The following is a 19,788-nucleotide window of genomic DNA, read 5'->3' as shown; positions in this document are numbered from 1 at the left end:
CATGGATGGTAACCCAGATGTTGTGAATACATTCCAATCGGGGGTATACAGTTCTGCCCTAGATAAATTCTTCCCTGAATAATCCTCAAAAACAAATATATATATATATATATATATATATATATATATATATATATATATATATATATATATATATATATAAATAATCAGCAGAGAGATCCACTGATAGGCCCATCTACAGCACTTATTTTTAAAAATCCTCCACTAATCTCCTATAGAAGAGACAAGAATCTAAACGAAGACGTGGTCCACTGTGAAATATGCTCTTCTGCAGAACCTTTAAAAGGCACAGTCCCATGCAACAGACCACAATGTAAGACATGCAAATATATTAACTCCCAAACTGAGATCAGAGGCCCTAAATCATCACTCCACATCCACTTCTAAAGGAGTAGTGTACTGCATCATTGGCACAAAATGCAACCAATTATACATTGGGGAAACTAAAAGATGTTTAGCAGATTGTTTTGTAGAACATTTACGAAGCATTCAAATCAACACCTTGACAATTCCAGTAGCCCGACACTTCAACAGCAATAATCACACTACTGAAGACATCACCATCTGTGGAATCAGTCAGTGTTTTGGTACAAATTATACTCGGAAGCAAAGAGAATGTGAGCTTATCTTCAGACTTGGAATTTTGGAGCCTCTTGGAATGAACATTCTATGCTGACATCATCTTAAACATCATCCTCAGAATTTTTGAAAATCTGTACTTTAGTGCACTGTGTTTACTTTTCTTTCTATACAGCTGAAGAAGGGCTTGCCTGAAATGGGTTTATTTAATCATTTAAACTTTTTGTGCATATTATTTTTATTATTTGTTTAATATTTTATATTCTTATCAACATATATTATTATTATTATTATTATTTGTTTATTTAGCAGACGCCTTTATCCAAGACGACTTACAGAGACTAGGGTGTGTGAACTATGCATCAGCTGCAGAGTCACTTACAATTACGTCTCACTCGAAAGACAGAGCACAAGGAGGTTAAGTGACTTGCTCAGGGTCACACAATGAGTCAGTGGCTGAGAGGTGGGATTTGAACTGGGGACCTCCTGGTTACAAGCCCTTTTCTTTAACCACTGGACCACACAGCCTCCTTTATTTTATTTAAATCATTAATTAATATATTCTAGATTGAATTCCATGTGTGAATATTAGCTCTATTTAGCATGTGGTCCTATCGATAATGAGATAAGTAGTTTTATAATGAATCTGCGTGGTAGGTTTTAACAATTAAACTCTGGGATGAAAGGCTGCTGCATGAAGAATTATTTTAATCTTTATTTAATAATGTATTCCTTTTTTAACCATTGTTACCAACTGATTATCTTTTTCTTTCAGATCGATTTGAGCACACAATAGTAATTAGGGGCAGAGATTCGGACCATCTACCTGTGGAAGATTGCTGTTGATGGAGACTGCAGCAGGCTTCAAGTGACAGAGCGCTGCATTTCCTGGTTAACCTATTTGTTAAATATAAATGGTTGAAATTATTCATGAACCCACCACCTCTTGTCCAGTGGTAGCCAGACTGATTAACCAGTTAATGCAATAGAGCTTATATGCGTTGGCTGCAGCTCACTGACACATAGTTTGGTGCCTCCGCCTTCCAACCATCATTGCTCTAATACAGTGTATCTCAACCCCGGTCCTGGGGACCCACAGTCCTGCTGGCTTTTGTTCCAACCAAGCTCTCAATTACTTAATTGAAACCTTAATTGAACTAATAATTAGCTGAATTTGACTGTTTATAATTGTTTAGCTTACAAAAAGTTGGAGAATTCAAGTTCCTTATATTATTTTATATTTAACTTGGAACCTCCAATTGTTTAAAATAATTTAAAAAGCTCTGATTAGGCAAATTATAGTTCAGTTAAGGGATCAATTAAGTAATTGAGAGCTCGGTTGGAACAAAAACCAGCAGGACAGTGGGTCCTCAGGACCAGGGTTGAGAACCACTGCTTTACTACACAACAGGGTGAAGTGACAAAGTAACAAACAGCCTATATGTGACTAAGTTAATATGTTCATTAATTGATATAATATGCATTACAGGATGTGTATGTGTTAGAAAAGGGTTAGATTGGGTTGCTGGGTTTTCTGGGGTTTTTTTTTTTTTCGTTGGCAGCTGCAAATATTTAAAATGTGCTTATTCAACTGTGTATTGGTAGACATCAGGATCATAACTGATAGGGACTGCCCAAGGAAAACCAACAGCAAACCTGTATAATACCAGGAAGGAGAATTAATGTGTTTGGCAGTTTTAACATCTGGTATCAAATACTATTTTAATTGGTCCAATTGAAACACTATGCTGCCATTTACATATATTGCTCATTGCTGTGTAAGAAATCTATTGTGTTAAACAATCTATTGTGTTAAAATATTGCTTGATTTTTCTCAGTTAATGGAATGTACCACTGCCATAACTACAGCTGTTGAAGGAAACACACACACACATACACACAAAAATCAACATTCAGAACATATAAATGGTTTGTCTGACATTGCAGGTGTTTTTAATATAATACATTTTAAACTAAATATACATTGACATGAAAATAAAAATTAACAGGCACTATAACATTTAAGTTATTTTGATATACTTTCTAGATGTAAAATAATAATAATAATAATAATAATAATAATAATAATAATAATAATAATAATACCTAAACTAAACCTTGATAACTTTGAAACGATGGGCACATTTTGCTATTTTAAAAAAACACACCTAAAATTCCTATTCTGCATCCTGAAGTTCAATTATGCAATTAGGTTGATCATCACAATGACGGAATTTAACTGCCTTTAATTTGATATTCATGTGGAGAGTTAGCACAGCCAGTGCAGATGGCTAACAGATTTAGTTCATCCAGTGATGCCTGTGTGAAAATGCCTCATAGAAAATAAAATGAAGATTGGAGCATCTCTTGCAGGATTAACACCAATCTATAAAGAAGAGAAATGGTAACCTGATCTATTTATTTAAAAAATACTAAGGGTGGGTGTGTTATCACTCCTAAATGAATTAGGTCGTACTTTGTGTAAAATAAAAGGCAATATTATAATTAATCTATCAATATAAACTTTAAAAAGATGCATGCCAGGTTTAAATCTAGATGAATTTATGGAGCTCTGACTTAGTCAACATTCAAATGTACCTAACCAAGATAGATTTATAGCATCGTCAAGACATTTTCTTCAACATATTTTCAAATAAAGGATTAAGAGTTGTTATCGAGCTCGTTTTCAAATGTATGTAAGTTGAATGAATTGACGTTCGTTTTTGCAACTGCGTGATCCTTCATATATACAAATATCAAGTGTCGGTTATGTACATCAAAAGTCGGCTTCAGAGAATAAAACAAGCGAAACCAAACAAACGTTAGCTACACTGATTTATAACAATAAAGTGTCATGTTCTATTTCTCTTTTAGTCTTCAATTTTTAACTAAATTTCTCATTCCACCTTATTATTTTGTCTTTAGATTTGGAGGCTTGTGGGATGGAACCCACGTCAATATTTCAGTCATGTAAACATGTCATCATTAATCAATGGGAGGAATCGGGTTTTCTTCTGTGCGGTCGTTGCACAAAAATGTTTAAATTAGGTTTTTAGAAATTGTGGGTGTTGGATAAAAAATAATAATCGGGTTTGTTTTGTCATTTTCTTAATAATAAGGTTTTCTTTTTGTTTGTCTGTGTGTGTGTATATATATATATATATATATATATATATATATATATATATATATATATATATATATATATATTATATAAAATATTCTATTAGGCACGTGTGTAATAAAAAAACAAAATCAGCAGTCTTGACAGATAAGGTACTGGGACACACCTGTAAATGCAGGAGGCTACATTGACATTGGAAGCCAAAATGTTGGTATCATCATAAATGCAGTTTTAACTGGCCTGGATGACGACGTAGGTTTTGAGGAAAATTTAATTTTCTAATTAAACGGGAATAATCGTGTTAAGTGCAATTAGTCTAACATTATGTCTCTGTCTATTTTGGCATCATTAGTTTATGCAGGAATAATTGAATTACGACTGAAGGATTTTACCAACTGCTGTGGTAATAAGACGTATGTAGTGCAAATTACTCGAAGGTGATGTTATTTACGGTGGTCAAGATGTTTTATAACATAACTAAACCGCGTCTCTTATGTGGATACGAGTTAAAGGGTATTCCAAAGCGATCCAGTTTACAATGCCATTTACTTTAAATATGAATGCTATATTGATGTTGTAGTTATTTGTTCATAATGTATATGTGTAGCCTAAAGGGAATACATACAGTCACACAGATGTCTCAAGAGTTAAAGCTGCTTGTCCTCTCACACCCAGGTGGCTTTCACAACAGGTTAAGTTTAAATATTTACAGATCTACTGATAAAATCAGATCCTGTGTAATTTAACATCTAACCTGCAAAAAATTCGCAGAAATGTGCACGTTATTTAGGAACAGGTGTCACAGCCCCGTGACGTTGATCTAAACTGTTGTAACAAAAAATCGTTTAGAATGTTGCATTACTTTTAAAACATATGGGTCACTATTTTGGACACCGAATCGCTAAATTTATAAGAGTGGCATCCAAACATTTTCTGTGTCAGAAAAAGGTGTTTTTATTATTTAAATAAAAATGCACTCTCTTGCCGCGAACAAAAATGTGCATTTACTTGTTAACATTTTGAAGCATTACAATACATAATAATAATAATAATAATAATAATACAAATAATTAATTAAGAACCGATCTAGTTCAATCAATTCTTAACCATAATAACCGCTTCTATAAATTGTGGGTATATAATCATCTCCTTCTACGACAATAACACGCTAGTCACCTATGATCTAGGCTGGTCTTTTACTAGAAACCCACAAACGATAATTTACAGAATAAAATTGCTCCACATTGTAAATTATTCAGATATATAAAATAATTAGGTTGTCACATACACTACAATTACAATTTGAAATTTGGGTATACATAATGCATCATGCAGTTGGGTAAATAGTTTGTGGTCATTTGAAAACATATTGGGCTATATTCTTGATTATTTGTATGTAATGCAACATAACTATCAAACTGGGTCATAGCCGATGCCAAAAACAAAGTTTTTATTGTTTCAATTTTAAATGGAAGAGAATAATTTAAGAAATGTTGCTAAAGTTACAATCAGCATTATGTTTAGCATGCATTATAAAGTCACAATATCAAAAACGTGTGGACTTTTTGTATTAAATACAATCTATCTTTTACGATCGTTGTTGTTTTTCAGCCGATCGATTAAAATCAGCCCATCATAGCGTCCCCCGAGATTTTAATAATTAAGATGAGTTTTATAGAACTAGAAAAACACGCTACGTGGGCTATTTCTTTTTAACCCAGTAAACAAAATACAGTTTGTGTTTTATGTGGAATACAATAGAGCGATCATAGTAATCTGGTGCGTGTGTTTGGTTAATTTATTTGTAATGTAAACAAACTTAAACAAATAGCCTTCCTACTGCTTATGATTTCAATTTCCGATTTTGAATGTTTTTTTTTTTTTTTAATTTGTCGGTTAACTTAACTGTCCCATATCCTTTCAAATGTGCAATGGCTATTGCTTTTTACAGTTCACCCAGGACAGCTTATGTCGCTCTGCTGTTTAATGATGAAAGGCTACATGTTGTCAGTAGTGTTAAATATATGGCTAATTATGCGTATGAAAATTAAACAGCAGATGCTAATAGGGCTGCCTTCAGCTGTGGATCACATCACTTGAGACTAGCATTTAATCAAATGAATCGGTAACTAATACATGTGCACGTGTGACCTCTCACAAACCCATTCTAACATTGGCACAGGTTAGGACTCAGAACATGTATTTTTACTTACTCTTATTTGTCAGGAGCGTTCTATGGAGAGTGTCTACAAAAAATATATATGCTGAATTAAAATAGGTCATTAATTTCGCTGGGAGGAGTGTACACTTGTAACGTTATATAAGACATTATTAAACCCTTGTTTGAGTAATATTGCTTTTATTCCTCAACGAAAGCTAACATTTCCTTTGCACTGCAAACCAAGGCCCGGAGTGGCGAGTTATTTTACACAAATTGTACGCTCTTAATCACACACCTCCAACACAAGTTAATATCAACTATATTTTGCACTGTCGAACCAAGTTAAATGTCTTTTAAAAAAAAAAGAAAAAAAGAGTGGCTATATGCAAATAGTAAAGGAAATCAATACTGCAGTGATGTTCACACACAATCATTGAAATTCAGATTTTTTACATGAAATCATGTAGCTTTTAACACGTTTGTAAATAATGGTTGTTGTCATTTGGAATTAATGCATAACTTAAGTGAAGACAGCTAGCCTATTATTATTATTATTGTCTCATTATCCACGAGTATTTGATGTGTTATTACAATGTAAATCGTACATTTTCATGATAAGATATTTCGTTTTTGAACAAAAATGTAAGGTCGGAGAAAGCCTTCTTACCTCGGTATAGAACACGGTGTATAATATATATTTTATTTATAATCTTAATGGTTTAATATTTGTAATTTAATTAAGAATAATCTCAGTGCAACAAAATACATAAACACGTCTGTACTGTTATTTTAAGATTAAACAGCGTTTATCTTTTCGACTGTTTAATAAATTAAAAATGTGATTACAGATTTGTATTTCCTAGTATACAAAACATCATTACAATAACATCGTTCCAAAAACATGTCAAAAGAAACATAGTGTACCATTGCATTTGACAAATAACTGAAACATGAAATAAATGTATGCACTTTACAATTAGAAAAAGTATAATAGCTATTATCCCTATACACGTTAAACTCATGCAATACATTTTAAAATTATATTCTTCCCTTAACATTTGCGTCTATTTCCAACAAATACGTTCTGCGTTTCACTATAAAATGTAGAAATGCAACAAATTTGGACCAAGCTTTGCTGTTTGCTTGACTTTCAGGTCCTGTGGAGCCAACCAGGCATTCGCCAATCATAGTGGCTCACAGAGGGAATGGACCAATCAGCGCTTTGCTATGTTGAATATTCATGACTCCTTGATTCAAACCTTTGAGGCGAGTTTGTGTAGATCCACAGCATCATGGTTAGACTTTTCACAGAGACAAACTCCATTTTCTTATGAATGGAAAGTGAAAAAATCAGATCAGCTTAAATTGGGATCCATCCTTCACTGAGATCATAGAAGAAAACAAAAAGGAAGAGAAGGGATCAGCCAGAAGAGATGACAATGACTGCAATGCCAGAAAGTCTTAATAGCCCTGTCTCGGGGAAGGCGGTTTTCATGGAATTTGGTCCACCAAGTCAACAAATGTCGCCTTCCTCCATGTCTCATGGACATTACTCCATGCACTGTTTACATTCCGCGGGTCACTCTCAACACGAAAGCTCATACAGCGCTCCTTCGTCTTTCCCGAGGTCTCTGGGTTATCCATATGTCAGCTCGGTCGGCAGCCATTCCTCAAGTCCATACATCAGCACAGTGCAGTCGTATCAGAGCAGCTCGACTCTAACCCAGACGCGGTTAGAGGACACAGGTGAGACCGCTAGAATGTCTTTTTCAGTATATCCTAAACTTTGCAAAAGGTTCGAGAGAACCAGTTGCTTTGCTCGTTCAGTCCACCGAACAAGCGTTGAATTGGTAAAAAGCAACCCAGATGTTCACGTATTTGTCTTGGTAATTGCGTAATGCTATAAACAATGTATGCAATTAAGAGTAATTATACCTAAACTACAGCTTGTGAAAATAGCAAACTTACACTGCTGAGTTGAGTTCACTGCTTCACTGCTTGTTGGATGGCTTTCTTAAATCTCTTCCTCTTTTTTTTTTTTTTTTTACTTCAGCAGAGCCAGAAAAAAACACAGTGGTGGAAGGTGGAGAAGTTCGATTTAACGGGAAAGGGAAAAAGATCCGCAAACCCAGGACTATTTATTCCAGTTTGCAGCTACAGGCTTTGAACAGGCGCTTCCAGCAAACTCAGTACCTGGCTCTCCCGGAAAGAGCTGAACTAGCAGCTTCCATGGGGCTTACACAAACACAAGTAAGGGTTACATTATAATACCATGTGTTATGTGTTGTTATCCACATACATAATATGTACTTGTAACTATAACCGATTTATTACAATTCATTTGTCTGTACAGGCTTTTAATGATCTATTTTGTTATAATACTGATAATTTTAATACAATTATTCTTATTGCTAAAAAATATGTTGGCCTTTTTAATGTTACTAGTGTTACTTTAATAAAACCGAGATAATGTCCCTTGTTTAACAAACGTAAATATTTCCACCGTATTTAATACCCACGCCTATTAAACACGCATCATTTCTATTTTGTTTAACACAAGTATTGCATGTGCATTGAATATTCAGATAGCCCGGTCATACGCAAGGCGGACACTAGAAAAATCAAACTGCAGCCAAACATTCTTGTTTTTCGTTAAATGATTGCCTCTCTATTTTGTGTTTAATGACATATTTCTAGAATGATTCAATTCTATTCAGGTCGATTGAGCTAAACATTGATTGTTACACATTATGAGGCCGGATTATCTGAGTTACTTTTGAAGCCACATGGACAACAAGTATCAACTGTTGGTCATTTTTGTAAAGGGCCGCGAATTTGAAAATTTACGACTATTTTAATAATGCTTTTTTATGGTTGTATTTGTGAATAGGGGGTAGGTTTTATTGCCTATTATGCCTTTCGACATATAATCTAAGTAATGTATTAAATAGAAGTTTGTTTGTGTTGAAGGTAAAGATTTGGTTCCAGAACAAGCGATCCAAGTTCAAGAAACTGCTGAAGCAAGGCGGGGGATCTTTGGAAAGTGCATTAGCTAATGGAAGAAGTCTGTCAGCCACCTCGCCTCCTGTTCCCGCGGTCTGGAACGCTACGTCCTCTGGAAAGACATCAGCAGGGACGGCGGGCACTTACATCCCCAGCTACACTTCATGGTATCCTTCAGCACACCAAGAATCTATGCAGCAACCCCAACTGATGTGATAAGAAATCGCCCCCACCCCCACCCCAACCCTCTAAGATCACTGCTGGTCCAAAACAGAGGGATCACCGGGCAGCTAAAGCAAAGAATGCACAGCACCCTCGTCCATTGCAGACAAGCACATATGCGATGCGGAGCTTGTTCTCAACTGCTGACAGTTGACAGATCAGCCTCCTAAAACCGTTACCCCATCCATAGAACAGCCGGGGAGCAGAATGGCGCTGCGTGTAGGGGCAACAAGAATGCCTTTTTTGTGTTGCGAGTCTAGAGAGAGCGAGAGGATGGAGAAGAAATATAGGCCATTAAAGCTGCTGTATCGCATTTCTGTGACCTCCTGCTGTAAAATTAGATGTAAACACGGTTTTGAGCCTTTATGATCAATTGTACATTTACTATAAATGTCAAATTTGCGTACTGGTCATAAACTGTATGTTTGTGTGCTTCACATTTTATTTAAATTCATGTAATTGTATAGTTCGTTTATTTAAAACAAGTGTTTGGTGTATTTGTAAAAAGTTATTAGTCCTAAATACCACTTTTACTGCTGCAGTGACACAAACATTATTTGGGTCATTAAAGCCATAAGCCAACCTCTAATTGGGACATTGGTATTTGGCAAACCCCTAGTTTTAAAATAAGCTCCATATATTTTAATAACATTTTTCTGAAATGAGGTTTTGCAGCTTTAAAGAAACAGCCTTTTCAAAACAACCTTAATGCCAATACGTTCTGGCGCTGCACAGTTTGAAGTGCACAGTCGGACTGATGTATATAAATGTACTATTTAAATATGATGCATATATTTCTTGTTTTTGTTTTGTGTGGCTGTATACATGATGCATTGTGAAATGGAATTTTACCTGTGAATATGGAACATGTGTTAATGGAATAAGTGTGTTTAGCGTTCTATATGTTAAAGTTTAGTTTTATATTGAAAATGTTAATTTATTATTTGTATTATTTAAAATGTAAATACTGTGTAAAGCTTCAAGACAGTAAAATTATGATTTTAAAAGGAGAGAGACTGACGATTCGAAGTTGTCTTTTTTAGGTGAAAGGACATCTATAAAAATACTTTTCTATTATCAATGTTTTTGGAATTATGAACCAATGGAATTGTAATCTTCTTAAAACAATAATCTGCTGGTTGATCATTTAAACCAAGCGCAACTGACGGTAAAATAAAGGTCTGGGATGATTTCTAAACGCAACAAAGCATTCATTTTAATTGGTAGATTTTTAAAATTAAAACACATATCTCTAGCGCCACAATATTTTTTTTAAACAATTTTTCTTTAACACATTTTGCAGTCACCCGGTACCCTTAGTGTTGTGCCTGCGGTGCCGCCTTGTGACTCTGGTCTGATTATTCGTACAATTATTGTACTTGTTGCTTTTCAATTACATCTATAGTCGCTATAAGCTCCTTTCTCCTCTTGTGCGGTAACAATAAACCCCCTTTTCAGCGATGAATGCTAGGAAAAGCACTGGTGTGTGTTAAGAGGAGCAGGTGCTGAAGGAAAAGACAGTTTGTTGAGAAAAAAAAAGTTAAAATGTGGATAAGTAAAAATGGCAAGTTCAAACGAGCTCTTGTTTGGTTTGATTGTGTGACTGCGCTTTTTCAGCAATATCTCGAAGCACCGGGAGACAACTGGAGTAAATGTGATTGATTGGTCTATATAATACGAATTGACAAAGTAATCATAATATTGAATGAAAAATAAATATAATTTATTTTTTTAGCCCTTAAATGTAGCCGTCAATCTCAACGTGAAAATAAAAACAATATGCAAACCATGCTCATAATGAATGCGTTGTAAAGTGTGTAGTCTTTAAAAAATAAATAAATAAATAAATAAATCTGATTTTACTCACACTAATCCATAACACTATATTTTTCTCTGATTTTCTAACATTTGTGCAGTTGTCAATAAAACTGAATAAAGCGCCTATTTTGTTTCTAGTGTATACATATAGGCCTAAGCCTACATAATTACATAGGGCAATGCTATATCAGTCCATTCACATTTTCTTTTTAATAATGATGTGCCTATATTGTGATTGTCAAGAAGTCTTGTTAAATTAAATCAGAAATAAACATATATATTTGTTCTATATTTAGCCTATATAAACAGTTTTGGTCTGATACTTCAACATGCTTTTCTGTAGCTTTGATATATAGCGAATGTATCGTATAGGTCATAATAATAATTTGATATATAGCGAATGTATCGTATAGGTCATAATAATAATCAAACTATTCTTTATATATATATATATATATATATATATATATATATATATATATATATATATATATATATATATATATATATATTGATCAGTTCTGACACACAACCTGTGTGGGCTAGCAAAGATTTGCCGTCTCTTTAAACTCACATGGTCAGAACAGGAAACGTAACAACATGTTCCTGAGAAAACCGACAGCAATCACTGTGGCTCACTAGGCCACAAATTACACTCAGAACACAAAACCCCGAATACACCACTGATTCACTCTGGACACACGTCTCATTCTTGTTGGTGTAAATAAAATGGCAAGTTTAAATAGCAGGCCGACATGCACATTTGTTTTCAATTACTTATTTAACATAAAATGCTTTTCAGTTTTGTACTACATTTCTACTTTGTGTTATTTATTTTCACCATATAAATGCTACCTTATGTTATCAGAGAGAGTAGTTTAAGAAAAAATACATCGATTAATTAAGTTTCCTTAATAAATGTCTATGAGGTTGCTTTCTGAATACCCACCATTTCCAACTAATCTAAAATATATCGAAAATTTACAGTCTAGGCTATGTAAAACAACTGTTTGTATATTAATCCCAAATAACGCAGATGACACAGATATGTTATTAAATAACATTATTAATATCACGTTCAGTCGGTTGACGTTAATTTATCCATTGCCTCCAAACACATGTAATGGGTCCACGACAGAACCCCGATGGACTTCCACAGGCACAATATTTATACTACATCTGATATTTCACAAATGATCATATTAATTAAACATGAATAATTTATTAATCTCTGTATTTAATCACTGGATTATTTCATTTACTCTTATGATTAGGCACACCGTTTTTTTTTTTTTTGAATAACGCAAATCCTCAAAATAGAGACACATTCATTAGTAGGGGAAAAAGCGCAATTTGGGGATTTTCCTGTAAATAAAAAACTAATTTAGTTCTGGAACCTTTCTTAAACAGGTGACACGCTGCTTAATAAATATCAGAATTAGGTTTTTTTTTTCGAAGACGACAAAGTGCGCATACAGCTGCAAACCCAAGAGGGTCAGCATTATTTCACTGTATTCTCCTCTTGATTACAGCCGAGCCCATCAAACGCAACATAATTACAGTAATTTCGGGTTTATTTATTCTAATGCGGTTTCCCATCTCTGGGATAATTATGAGTAATTTCTCGCCCAGGGAATCTTTTTGCATTAACAAAAGAGATAGCGCACTGAAAGCCAAATTTGCTGTGTTTGAAAAAAGAAGTAAATAGGTGAGCTGCATCTCTCCTCAGTTCTCTTATATTTAAGCCACTGCAAATTGCCTGCAGGTGTGTGCTGCAGTATTGTCAATAGGAAGAAGGTTCAAAATTAGCAAAAGCACAATGTTGGAGTAATGAAGGCATAGCAGGCAAAATTACCGAACAAGGGCTGCCTTATTTTCTCTCGTATTCGCATTTCCAAGTCCACAAAAACCTTTCGCGTGTCTGCAATTCAAAATCAAAGAGACGTGACATTACACGCGTGTCAGATAATTATCCCAAGTAGTTATCTGTAATGACATATCCTTAGTAATATATTTAGCATAGCCCGTGTCTTTCAATATTGTATACCGCTAGCCTACATTCTGCACATTATGTTTCGACTGACAGCCTCTCAGATATCAATAATAAAATAAATACGCTATTAAATTGGTTTCCATATTTATATAAATTAGCAAAACATAAAAACTAGAGGTGTAGTTTATTTGAAATAAAAGAAGGAAAAAAAGAAATAAGGAACTACAAACATGTTTTGCAAGATATATGAGAGCAGTATATATATATATATATATATATATATATATATATTGGTGTATCAAGAATTCAAAAACATTGTTCGCCATTTATCAAATCAAAGTTCAAGCATCTTTTTTCTTTGTTGTCCTTTTTTAAATACTGGATTAACTCTGGAGAAGTGTGGAGTGCATAATTTGCAACGATGGAAAACTTAGTACCAACTTTAGACAGGTCACTTTGTGTACCTATCGATATAGAGTTACAGATAAAAATGAAACTTGTTCCACCCTTACCTTTGTCTTTCTTTCACTCAACCTGGCAGGCTGTTTTCTACATAGAGATGGCGGTGTTTCTGCAATGAAAGTTAAAGGAAAACACCATTCTGATGTGCACGATCCCTGTGTTTTCCATGCAGTGCCTGTGTTAGAACAGCACTGTTCAGAACACGACTGGTTTTTTCAGCTATATACCCTCTCTTTATAGCTGATGAAAAAAAGTGCCGATTATTAGCATAAATGTTTACTCTTCATTACGGTGATGACATTGTGCACTCGAGATCTTGGTAATCTTTGGGAAAATTATGAGTAATTTTTGTTAAAAAAATTTAAAGCAGCAGTTACCATGCAATTCAGGCTAATTCTGCGTAGGCTCCAAACGGATATAATTACCGAGGAGTCAAGATGTTATGCTAAAAACTATGCATTGATATTCCCATTTATTATGTACATACAACTTTGACAATGTTGATGCTTGAAATAGCAGGAAATTGTCTTGCGCAAAAATTACAGTCCATATTAGGACATTTGAAATTGCGAAGAATTATATAGTAATTGCAGGCTTTCAAATCGGAGAGCCAGAATGCTCAATGCTAGAGCAAATGTGGATAAAATTACAGATCAGAGTAAAATTAGGGAAGCGGTATGGGATGTTTCAAGTTGACTACAGGATTCCGGAAGTGTCTAATGCCACATGATTACTAGTCATACAGGCAACAAAAAGCTTATCTAAACTTGATTCATCCTTTCTCTGTTTGTATTAAAAAAAAAAGGCAACGGTGCATTTAGAAGACGATGCTACTGTATTTTATAAAAATAAATTTTGTATCTATTAACACAATGATTAATAAAGCACATTGTGCAGACACATTATAGGTTTCGCCAAAACCTATTGAACATTTAATAAACAAAGAAGCGTGCATTCTTTTTAAAAAAATTGTATTGGATTATATTATTTAAAAAAAAAAAAATCAGCCTATACTAATTGCAGTTTGACATTTAGAAAAAAAAATCCTAGCTCATGAACAGACATGTCTTTTGAGAGGCTTTTAATCTTTATTTATTTATTTTTACACATTTGGAATAACGCATTCAATATGTCTCCAAGGAAACGGTAAGAGCCAGAACTGAGTTTTACATTAAATTGGTGACTGTAAGTATTTTATGTGCGCACATTTTGAATTTTAATAAAATCTGGAAAAAATAACTAAAAGGAAAAAAAAAACACAGTATCTCAGCGCAGCTATGTGTCCTTGTATTCAAGCAGTATGCATTGCCTACATTTCGTTTAGTTTTTCATAATGCAAATTGTTGTGTGATTCTGCAGCGTATTTCTCATTGCAGCTTCCCAAGGGTGGCTGAAGTGATACACATCAGTGCAGTAACAGCCCCAGGGAAGAATGTTACAGCTCGTAATGTAGCAATCACTGACAAAGTACATCCTTATTATACAAAGCGATCCTACTTTGTATAGCTTTTGGTCATTCTACATTCAGAAGCGGGCCCAAACAGATTAGTAAACCCTATAACAGTTAATATTCCGAATAATAATTCATTGAAATGAGATGTCTTTGTGGCTTCTACACCTCGGCGTTATAGTGTGAGCTGTAATCATTTTAAAGAAACCGAAAATATCATATGGCAGTGTGCATTAAGGAAATCTTACAAGAAACTAAGTCAAACTAATTTTGGGGAATCGGAGAAATTTCGAATGGATGTGTTCCTGTTGCGCCAATATAAATAGGCTAAACCTCGGAGAAAATAAATATACTGCGTAAAATGCGGTGAGTAAAAATGAATGCCTAACAATTTAGCAATCTGGTATTTTCAAATCAAGCTTCCACAGTATGCGAGTAAGCACATTATAGCACTGTTTGCTATTTTTTTTTAAATAATGCCAAAAACCGCACAATATTGCCAGTTTGATTATATACCCATCCTTAAATCATAACTGCGTTCTTGAAACAAAACATAATGAAACGCAATATGCAATTCTGAGTGAGCGCCAATCTAAAACCAACCTGTCTAAAGTTATTGTTAAGTTAATAACTGTACATGTATTGAGGATTGATATTATAAAAAACGAGACCGTGTAGTATGTTTGCATTTTAATAAATAAATAAATACAGACAATAACGTACACGTTCACAACTGCTGGGATCGAATTTCCACCTCGTGCCACAACCAATTCGTACTTCAATGCTTTACATTTAGGATATACAAGGATTGCTATTGAGATGTATACACGGGTGGAGTTCCGTTTACTGTTTCCCATTTTCGTTTTTCCTCTTTAGATTTAGAACAAAGTGTGCATCAGCTTTTTTTGTTCGGGGGGAGTGATCAGACAGGCCCTTGTGTTGTGTGGGTGAACTGGAAGTTGTGAGAAATGTTTCCAAGTTGGTTTGCTCAGGGCGGTTTTGAGCCTCGTTTTTTAGGCTGTCGAGTAATAAAAAGTCTAGGAGAGGCGTTCTGACTCCACAGTGTCTGTAGGACTGGACCCAGCCGAACGCCCTGCTCTCCTCTCTCGCATGCCAAAGCCTGTTGCGTGTCTTCAACTACTCCTTCGCTTACTCTGCCCTGGGCGCTTGGTCGTGCGGCTGTTAATCATCTTATCCAGATCCTCCAAAATCTCCCCAAGGAAACTAAAAGATGTCTAATTTTAATGAGACGTTTCACGAAGGATATATATACCGGTATAATTTTTTTTTTTCAGGGCTCATATTCCAAATAAATTGGAAGCAAGTTAATCTCGTTTTCCTGGTAATGTTACTTCAATTTTGTAGACAGGGTCCTTTGTGATATTAAGTGGTCCATTATGCTGTTCGTTCTAAGTGAAACTACATATTTCACTTTTCGGTAGAAACATTTGCCTTTTGTAACACTATATTTGAAATGCACAACAGTACCGTGTTTGTAATAGAACGAGCTTAACGAGTTAATACAACGTTTAAAGTCAGCATGACTCCAATGTGGAGAGTTTCGTCAGCAGGGGATATTTATGGGATATATTTATCTGGCGCCAGCTCTCTGGGGGCGTGGTCCATTCAGGCAGAATTTAGAATGTCTTGCTGATGGATTAACGACCATACAGGAACCGCAACATATCACGTACGAACGGGCTTGCATTGGAGAACATACAAATTATACTTTTTTTTTTCAGCAAAAGAATAGTCCAAGTAAATACTGTATTTAAAGTAACTCAAGTTCATCCAATATTAATATTCAAATTGATACAATAGTTTGAACTTTGGACCTTTTAACAGTAAATGCTTGAAATGAGGTATAGGCTATGCATTTAAAAATGCTTTACTTTAAAAAAAAGAACGACTCTCTTCATTTTGCTCAGGAAAGAAAAAAATATACATGGTACACTGAAAACAATATTTTTTATTTTAAATTATCTCTTCATATCATAAAGGCAGCACTGCAAAGATGTCATTTCGAAAATAAATAATTCAAATACATTTTGTTTTCAAACTTGGTATACATGTTTGTGAGAAAAATCAGTAGCTTCACTTTACTCTCTCGCCAAAACGGCGAAACATTGAATGTCAGGGGGAATCAGTTCCATTAAGGGTGCAACTTTATAAAATATAAAGGCATGGGCTTTCTCTACAAATTCATAGTTGCAGCATTTTATACAACCAAAATCTGAAAATATACCCTAACTTACTGTACAAACAAAAGTTTTAACCGGCATACAAGATAATATCGTTACCTCATATAACATATATATATATATATATATATATATATATATATATATATATATATATATATATATATATATATATATATATATAATTTAACAACCAGTTTATCAACATATAAAATTACATTTATTTTCCAACATCAAAAGTGAGGTCATTTTCGAAGGCACCTATTCGTACAAATGTTTGAAAAATATGCTACATCGCTGATTTCAACATTTCAATTGCTGCATTAAAATTAATAACTTAAAATAAATTGTAAATCGACATAGATTGTTGCTTGTGATTCCGAGTTCCATTTTCTGTTAAATGCTATTTCAGAAAAAAAAAAAAAAAAAAAAGTATTCAAACCATGACCGTTGCTTTGGATTGCAGTGGGCTTTAAGAATATTGCCATAAATATTATTTTACAATACACGAAAAATATTGTGGTATAAGTCTACCAGAAGACATAACACATAACATGAAAAAAAAAAAAAAAACGTTTTGGCAGAATACAATGGGATTAAAAAGGCTTTTTGCTGTAGATACACAATTATCTGTGTTTAATATAGTTCAACATGTATACTGCATTGACATATATTTTTATATACAAAACCAGTCCAATGATATGTTTGTTTTCAAGGGGAGCCTCAGCATTTCTTTCAGTCATTCTCAGCGTGAGTGTCAATAACACGAGTGTTAAAATATTGCCCCAGCGTTCACTGCTGAGTTGTGGTGGTGCAGCAGTGCATTGGGCTGTAGATGCGGTACCGAGTTAGAGGACGGGTACCAGGAATAGTTCCCTAAGAATGAAGGCGCAGTTGTGTTAGGAGGGCTGTTGCTCTGAGGCAGGCTGTTTACAGTGTTCAATCTCTGACTCTGTGGGAAGTCCCAGGCGACCGAGGCCGGAGGGGAGCTGCAGGGCGGAGACTCGCCTGGTCCCGCATGTTGATCGGGGGGAATCTCGCCACTCTTCCACAGCTTCTTGAATTTTGAACGTCGGTTTTGAAACCAGATTTTCACCTATAAAATAAAACAGAACCCCAAATGATTAACACCCGCATCCACTTAAATTATCCGATTACACTTCTCGCTGTAGGCCTACTGGAAATTAAATAAGACATCAATATCAAATATCTGTCAAGGTTTGCATAAAGGGTTGATGTAACCTTATCAAAATAGTGTCGTAAACAGCAAACCCAATTCATTATCCGTATATCTCAATTTAAATTAGATTATTACCGGCAATTCATATATTACCATGTCATAGAAGCCTTACACTTAAAATGTGCATGTGCATTTTGTTATCAATTACTTATCTTACGCATTAACATTGTAACATTGCCGCATTTTCTGCGCATATCACACTGTAACACGTTTGCCACTCATAGCTTCTGGTGAAATAGTTAAATAAACGTTTTATTTTTGCATTTGTCACCACAGTCGTACCTGAGTTTGTGTAACGCCTAAGGAAGCCGCCAGCTCGGCTCTTTCAGGTAGCGCCAAATACTGGGTCTTTTGAAATCGTCTTTGAAGCGCAGCCAGTTGGAAACTCGAATAAATCGTTCTCGGCTTTCTGATTTTCTTTGGCTTGCCGTTCACCATCCGAACTTCAGGTTCACATTCTTCTTTCTCTGCAGTAAAAAGCATACAATAAATGCATAGCCTATACTCAGGTGATTCATGCCTCACAGTCTTAAATTCCGTGTGTTTAGGTTGTAAGCATATATAAATCATTTTGCTTTTACATTAACACTAAAGAGAAAAAAAACACAACAGTAACAAAAACTAATAATAATCTGATAGAAATCTTGTAAATCACAGGTTAGCCTATGCAGCTTTAAAATAATAATAGTATCTATTTACCTGTATCAGTATGTGTTGGCGACGAAGTTGACCCATATGGACCGTATGAATGATAAGAACTACTAAACCCAAGCTCGTACGGTTTGGTGTTGTAAGGAACGCTGCTCAAGCCACTGGCATGGTACTGGTACGCGCTGAGCTGTCCATACGGCGATCCTCCACAATGTCCAGGCTGTTGGTTATTGTAGTAACTGCTGTCCGTAGCTGTGGACACAGGTAAAGTCGGAGATTCCTGGGGTTTGTGCATGCTGTGGTAGCTGTTCGAGGTAATCTGGTTCGAATGCATATCTGCAGATAAACTGTCAAAAACTCCAGTCATCGTTTTACCAAAATACAAAGAAAACGTTACCCCCAATAAATAACTGGCATACACACACACACAAAACTGTCTTTAAAAGAAAGCAAAAACAACAACTAAAAAAAAAAACCTTGGAAATTAACAAAAGTCTGTCGGTGATTTTGATAACATCCTCATGCTAGTTTATGAGAAGGACAAAGCTGCACCACCACCAAGATCTCTGACTGTCTGCTGCCAAGGACGCTGGCGGGCGGGCATTTATCCAGTGTCACGTGCTCGTCAGGATGCGGCAGCCAATAAGAGTTTTTTTTATGGACCAGTTCCACAGATTATACACTCCTGCACATCGTAACCAAATTCTGAGCTACATGTATACATTTTTATTAAAAAAAATTCAATGCATAAATATATTTTCACTAATACATATTTAAAATCAGCCAATGGTGATATATTACTTGTGTGAGTGTGTACAGACAGGGTGCTGGGGAAGATCAGAATAGAACACACGTATAAAAAT

General features: G+C 34.9%; 2 protein-coding genes across 4 annotated transcripts; one reads left to right on the top strand and one right to left on the bottom strand.

The window, feature by feature from the left end:
- Positions 1–2,712: 2,712 nt before the first annotated feature.
- Positions 2,713–10,120, top strand: LOC117426352 (homeobox protein DLX-1-like). 3 transcript variants are annotated; one of them, XM_059033681.1, is made up of 4 exons: positions 2,713–3,004; positions 7,040–7,631; positions 7,942–8,135; positions 8,856–10,120. In XM_059033681.1, exons 2-4 carry the CDS (start codon positions 7,319–7,321, stop codon positions 9,102–9,104), a joined length of 756 nt encoding a protein of 251 aa, XP_058889664.1. In that variant the 5' UTR covers positions 2,713–3,004; positions 7,040–7,318; the 3' UTR covers positions 9,105–10,120. The 3 variants fall into 3 exon arrangements, with proteins under 3 accessions (XP_058889664.1, XP_033899721.1, XP_058889663.1); XM_034043830.3 differs by having other exon boundaries at positions 2,716–3,004; positions 7,939–8,135; XM_059033680.1 differs by lacking the exon at positions 2,713–3,004 and having other exon boundaries at positions 6,558–7,631; positions 7,939–8,135.
- Positions 10,121–16,782: 6,662 nt separating this feature from the next.
- Positions 16,783–19,490, bottom strand: dlx2a (distal-less homeobox 2a). The gene is made up of 3 exons (XM_034045515.3): positions 18,974–19,490; positions 18,557–18,741; positions 16,783–18,130 (listed from the first exon to the last, which is right to left on the bottom strand). Exons 1-3 carry the CDS (start codon positions 19,290–19,292, stop codon positions 17,807–17,809), a joined length of 828 nt encoding a protein of 275 aa, XP_033901406.1. The 5' UTR covers positions 19,293–19,490; the 3' UTR covers positions 16,783–17,806.
- Positions 19,491–19,788: the final 298 nt, after the last annotated feature.

Source organism: Acipenser ruthenus, chromosome 11, assembly GCF_902713425.1.
Source record: "Acipenser ruthenus chromosome 11, fAciRut3.2 maternal haplotype, whole genome shotgun sequence".
NCBI classification, from domain to species: domain Eukaryota; kingdom Metazoa; phylum Chordata; class Actinopteri; order Acipenseriformes; family Acipenseridae; genus Acipenser; species Acipenser ruthenus.
This window is presented reverse-complemented; position numbering and strand designations above follow the sequence as displayed.

What these genes read in the sequence shown, in the direction of transcription:
- LOC117426352 (XM_034043830.3), top strand. Translation starts at nt 7,319, where the DNA reads ATGACAATGACTGCAATGCCAGAAAGTCTTAATAGCCCTGTCTCGGGG. An exon ending in GACGCGGTTAGAGGACACAG is followed by an intron (nt 7,632 to 7,938) that starts GTGAGACCGCTA and finishes TTTTTACTTCAG; the next exon opens with CAGAGCCAGAAAAAAACACA. An exon ending in TGGGGCTTACACAAACACAA is followed by an intron (nt 8,136 to 8,855) that starts GTAAGGGTTACA and finishes TTTGTGTTGAAG; the next exon opens with GTAAAGATTTGGTTCCAGAA.
- dlx2a (XM_034045515.3), bottom strand. Translation starts at nt 19,292, where the DNA reads ATGACTGGAGTTTTTGACAGTTTATCTGCAGATATGCATTCGAACCAG. An exon ending in GCCAACACATACTGATACAG is followed by an intron (nt 18,742 to 18,973) that starts GTAAATAGATAC and finishes TTTTTACTGCAG; the next exon opens with AGAAAGAAGAATGTGAACCT. An exon ending in TAGGCGTTACACAAACTCAG is followed by an intron (nt 18,131 to 18,556) that starts GTACGACTGTGG and finishes TTTATTTTATAG; the next exon opens with GTGAAAATCTGGTTTCAAAA.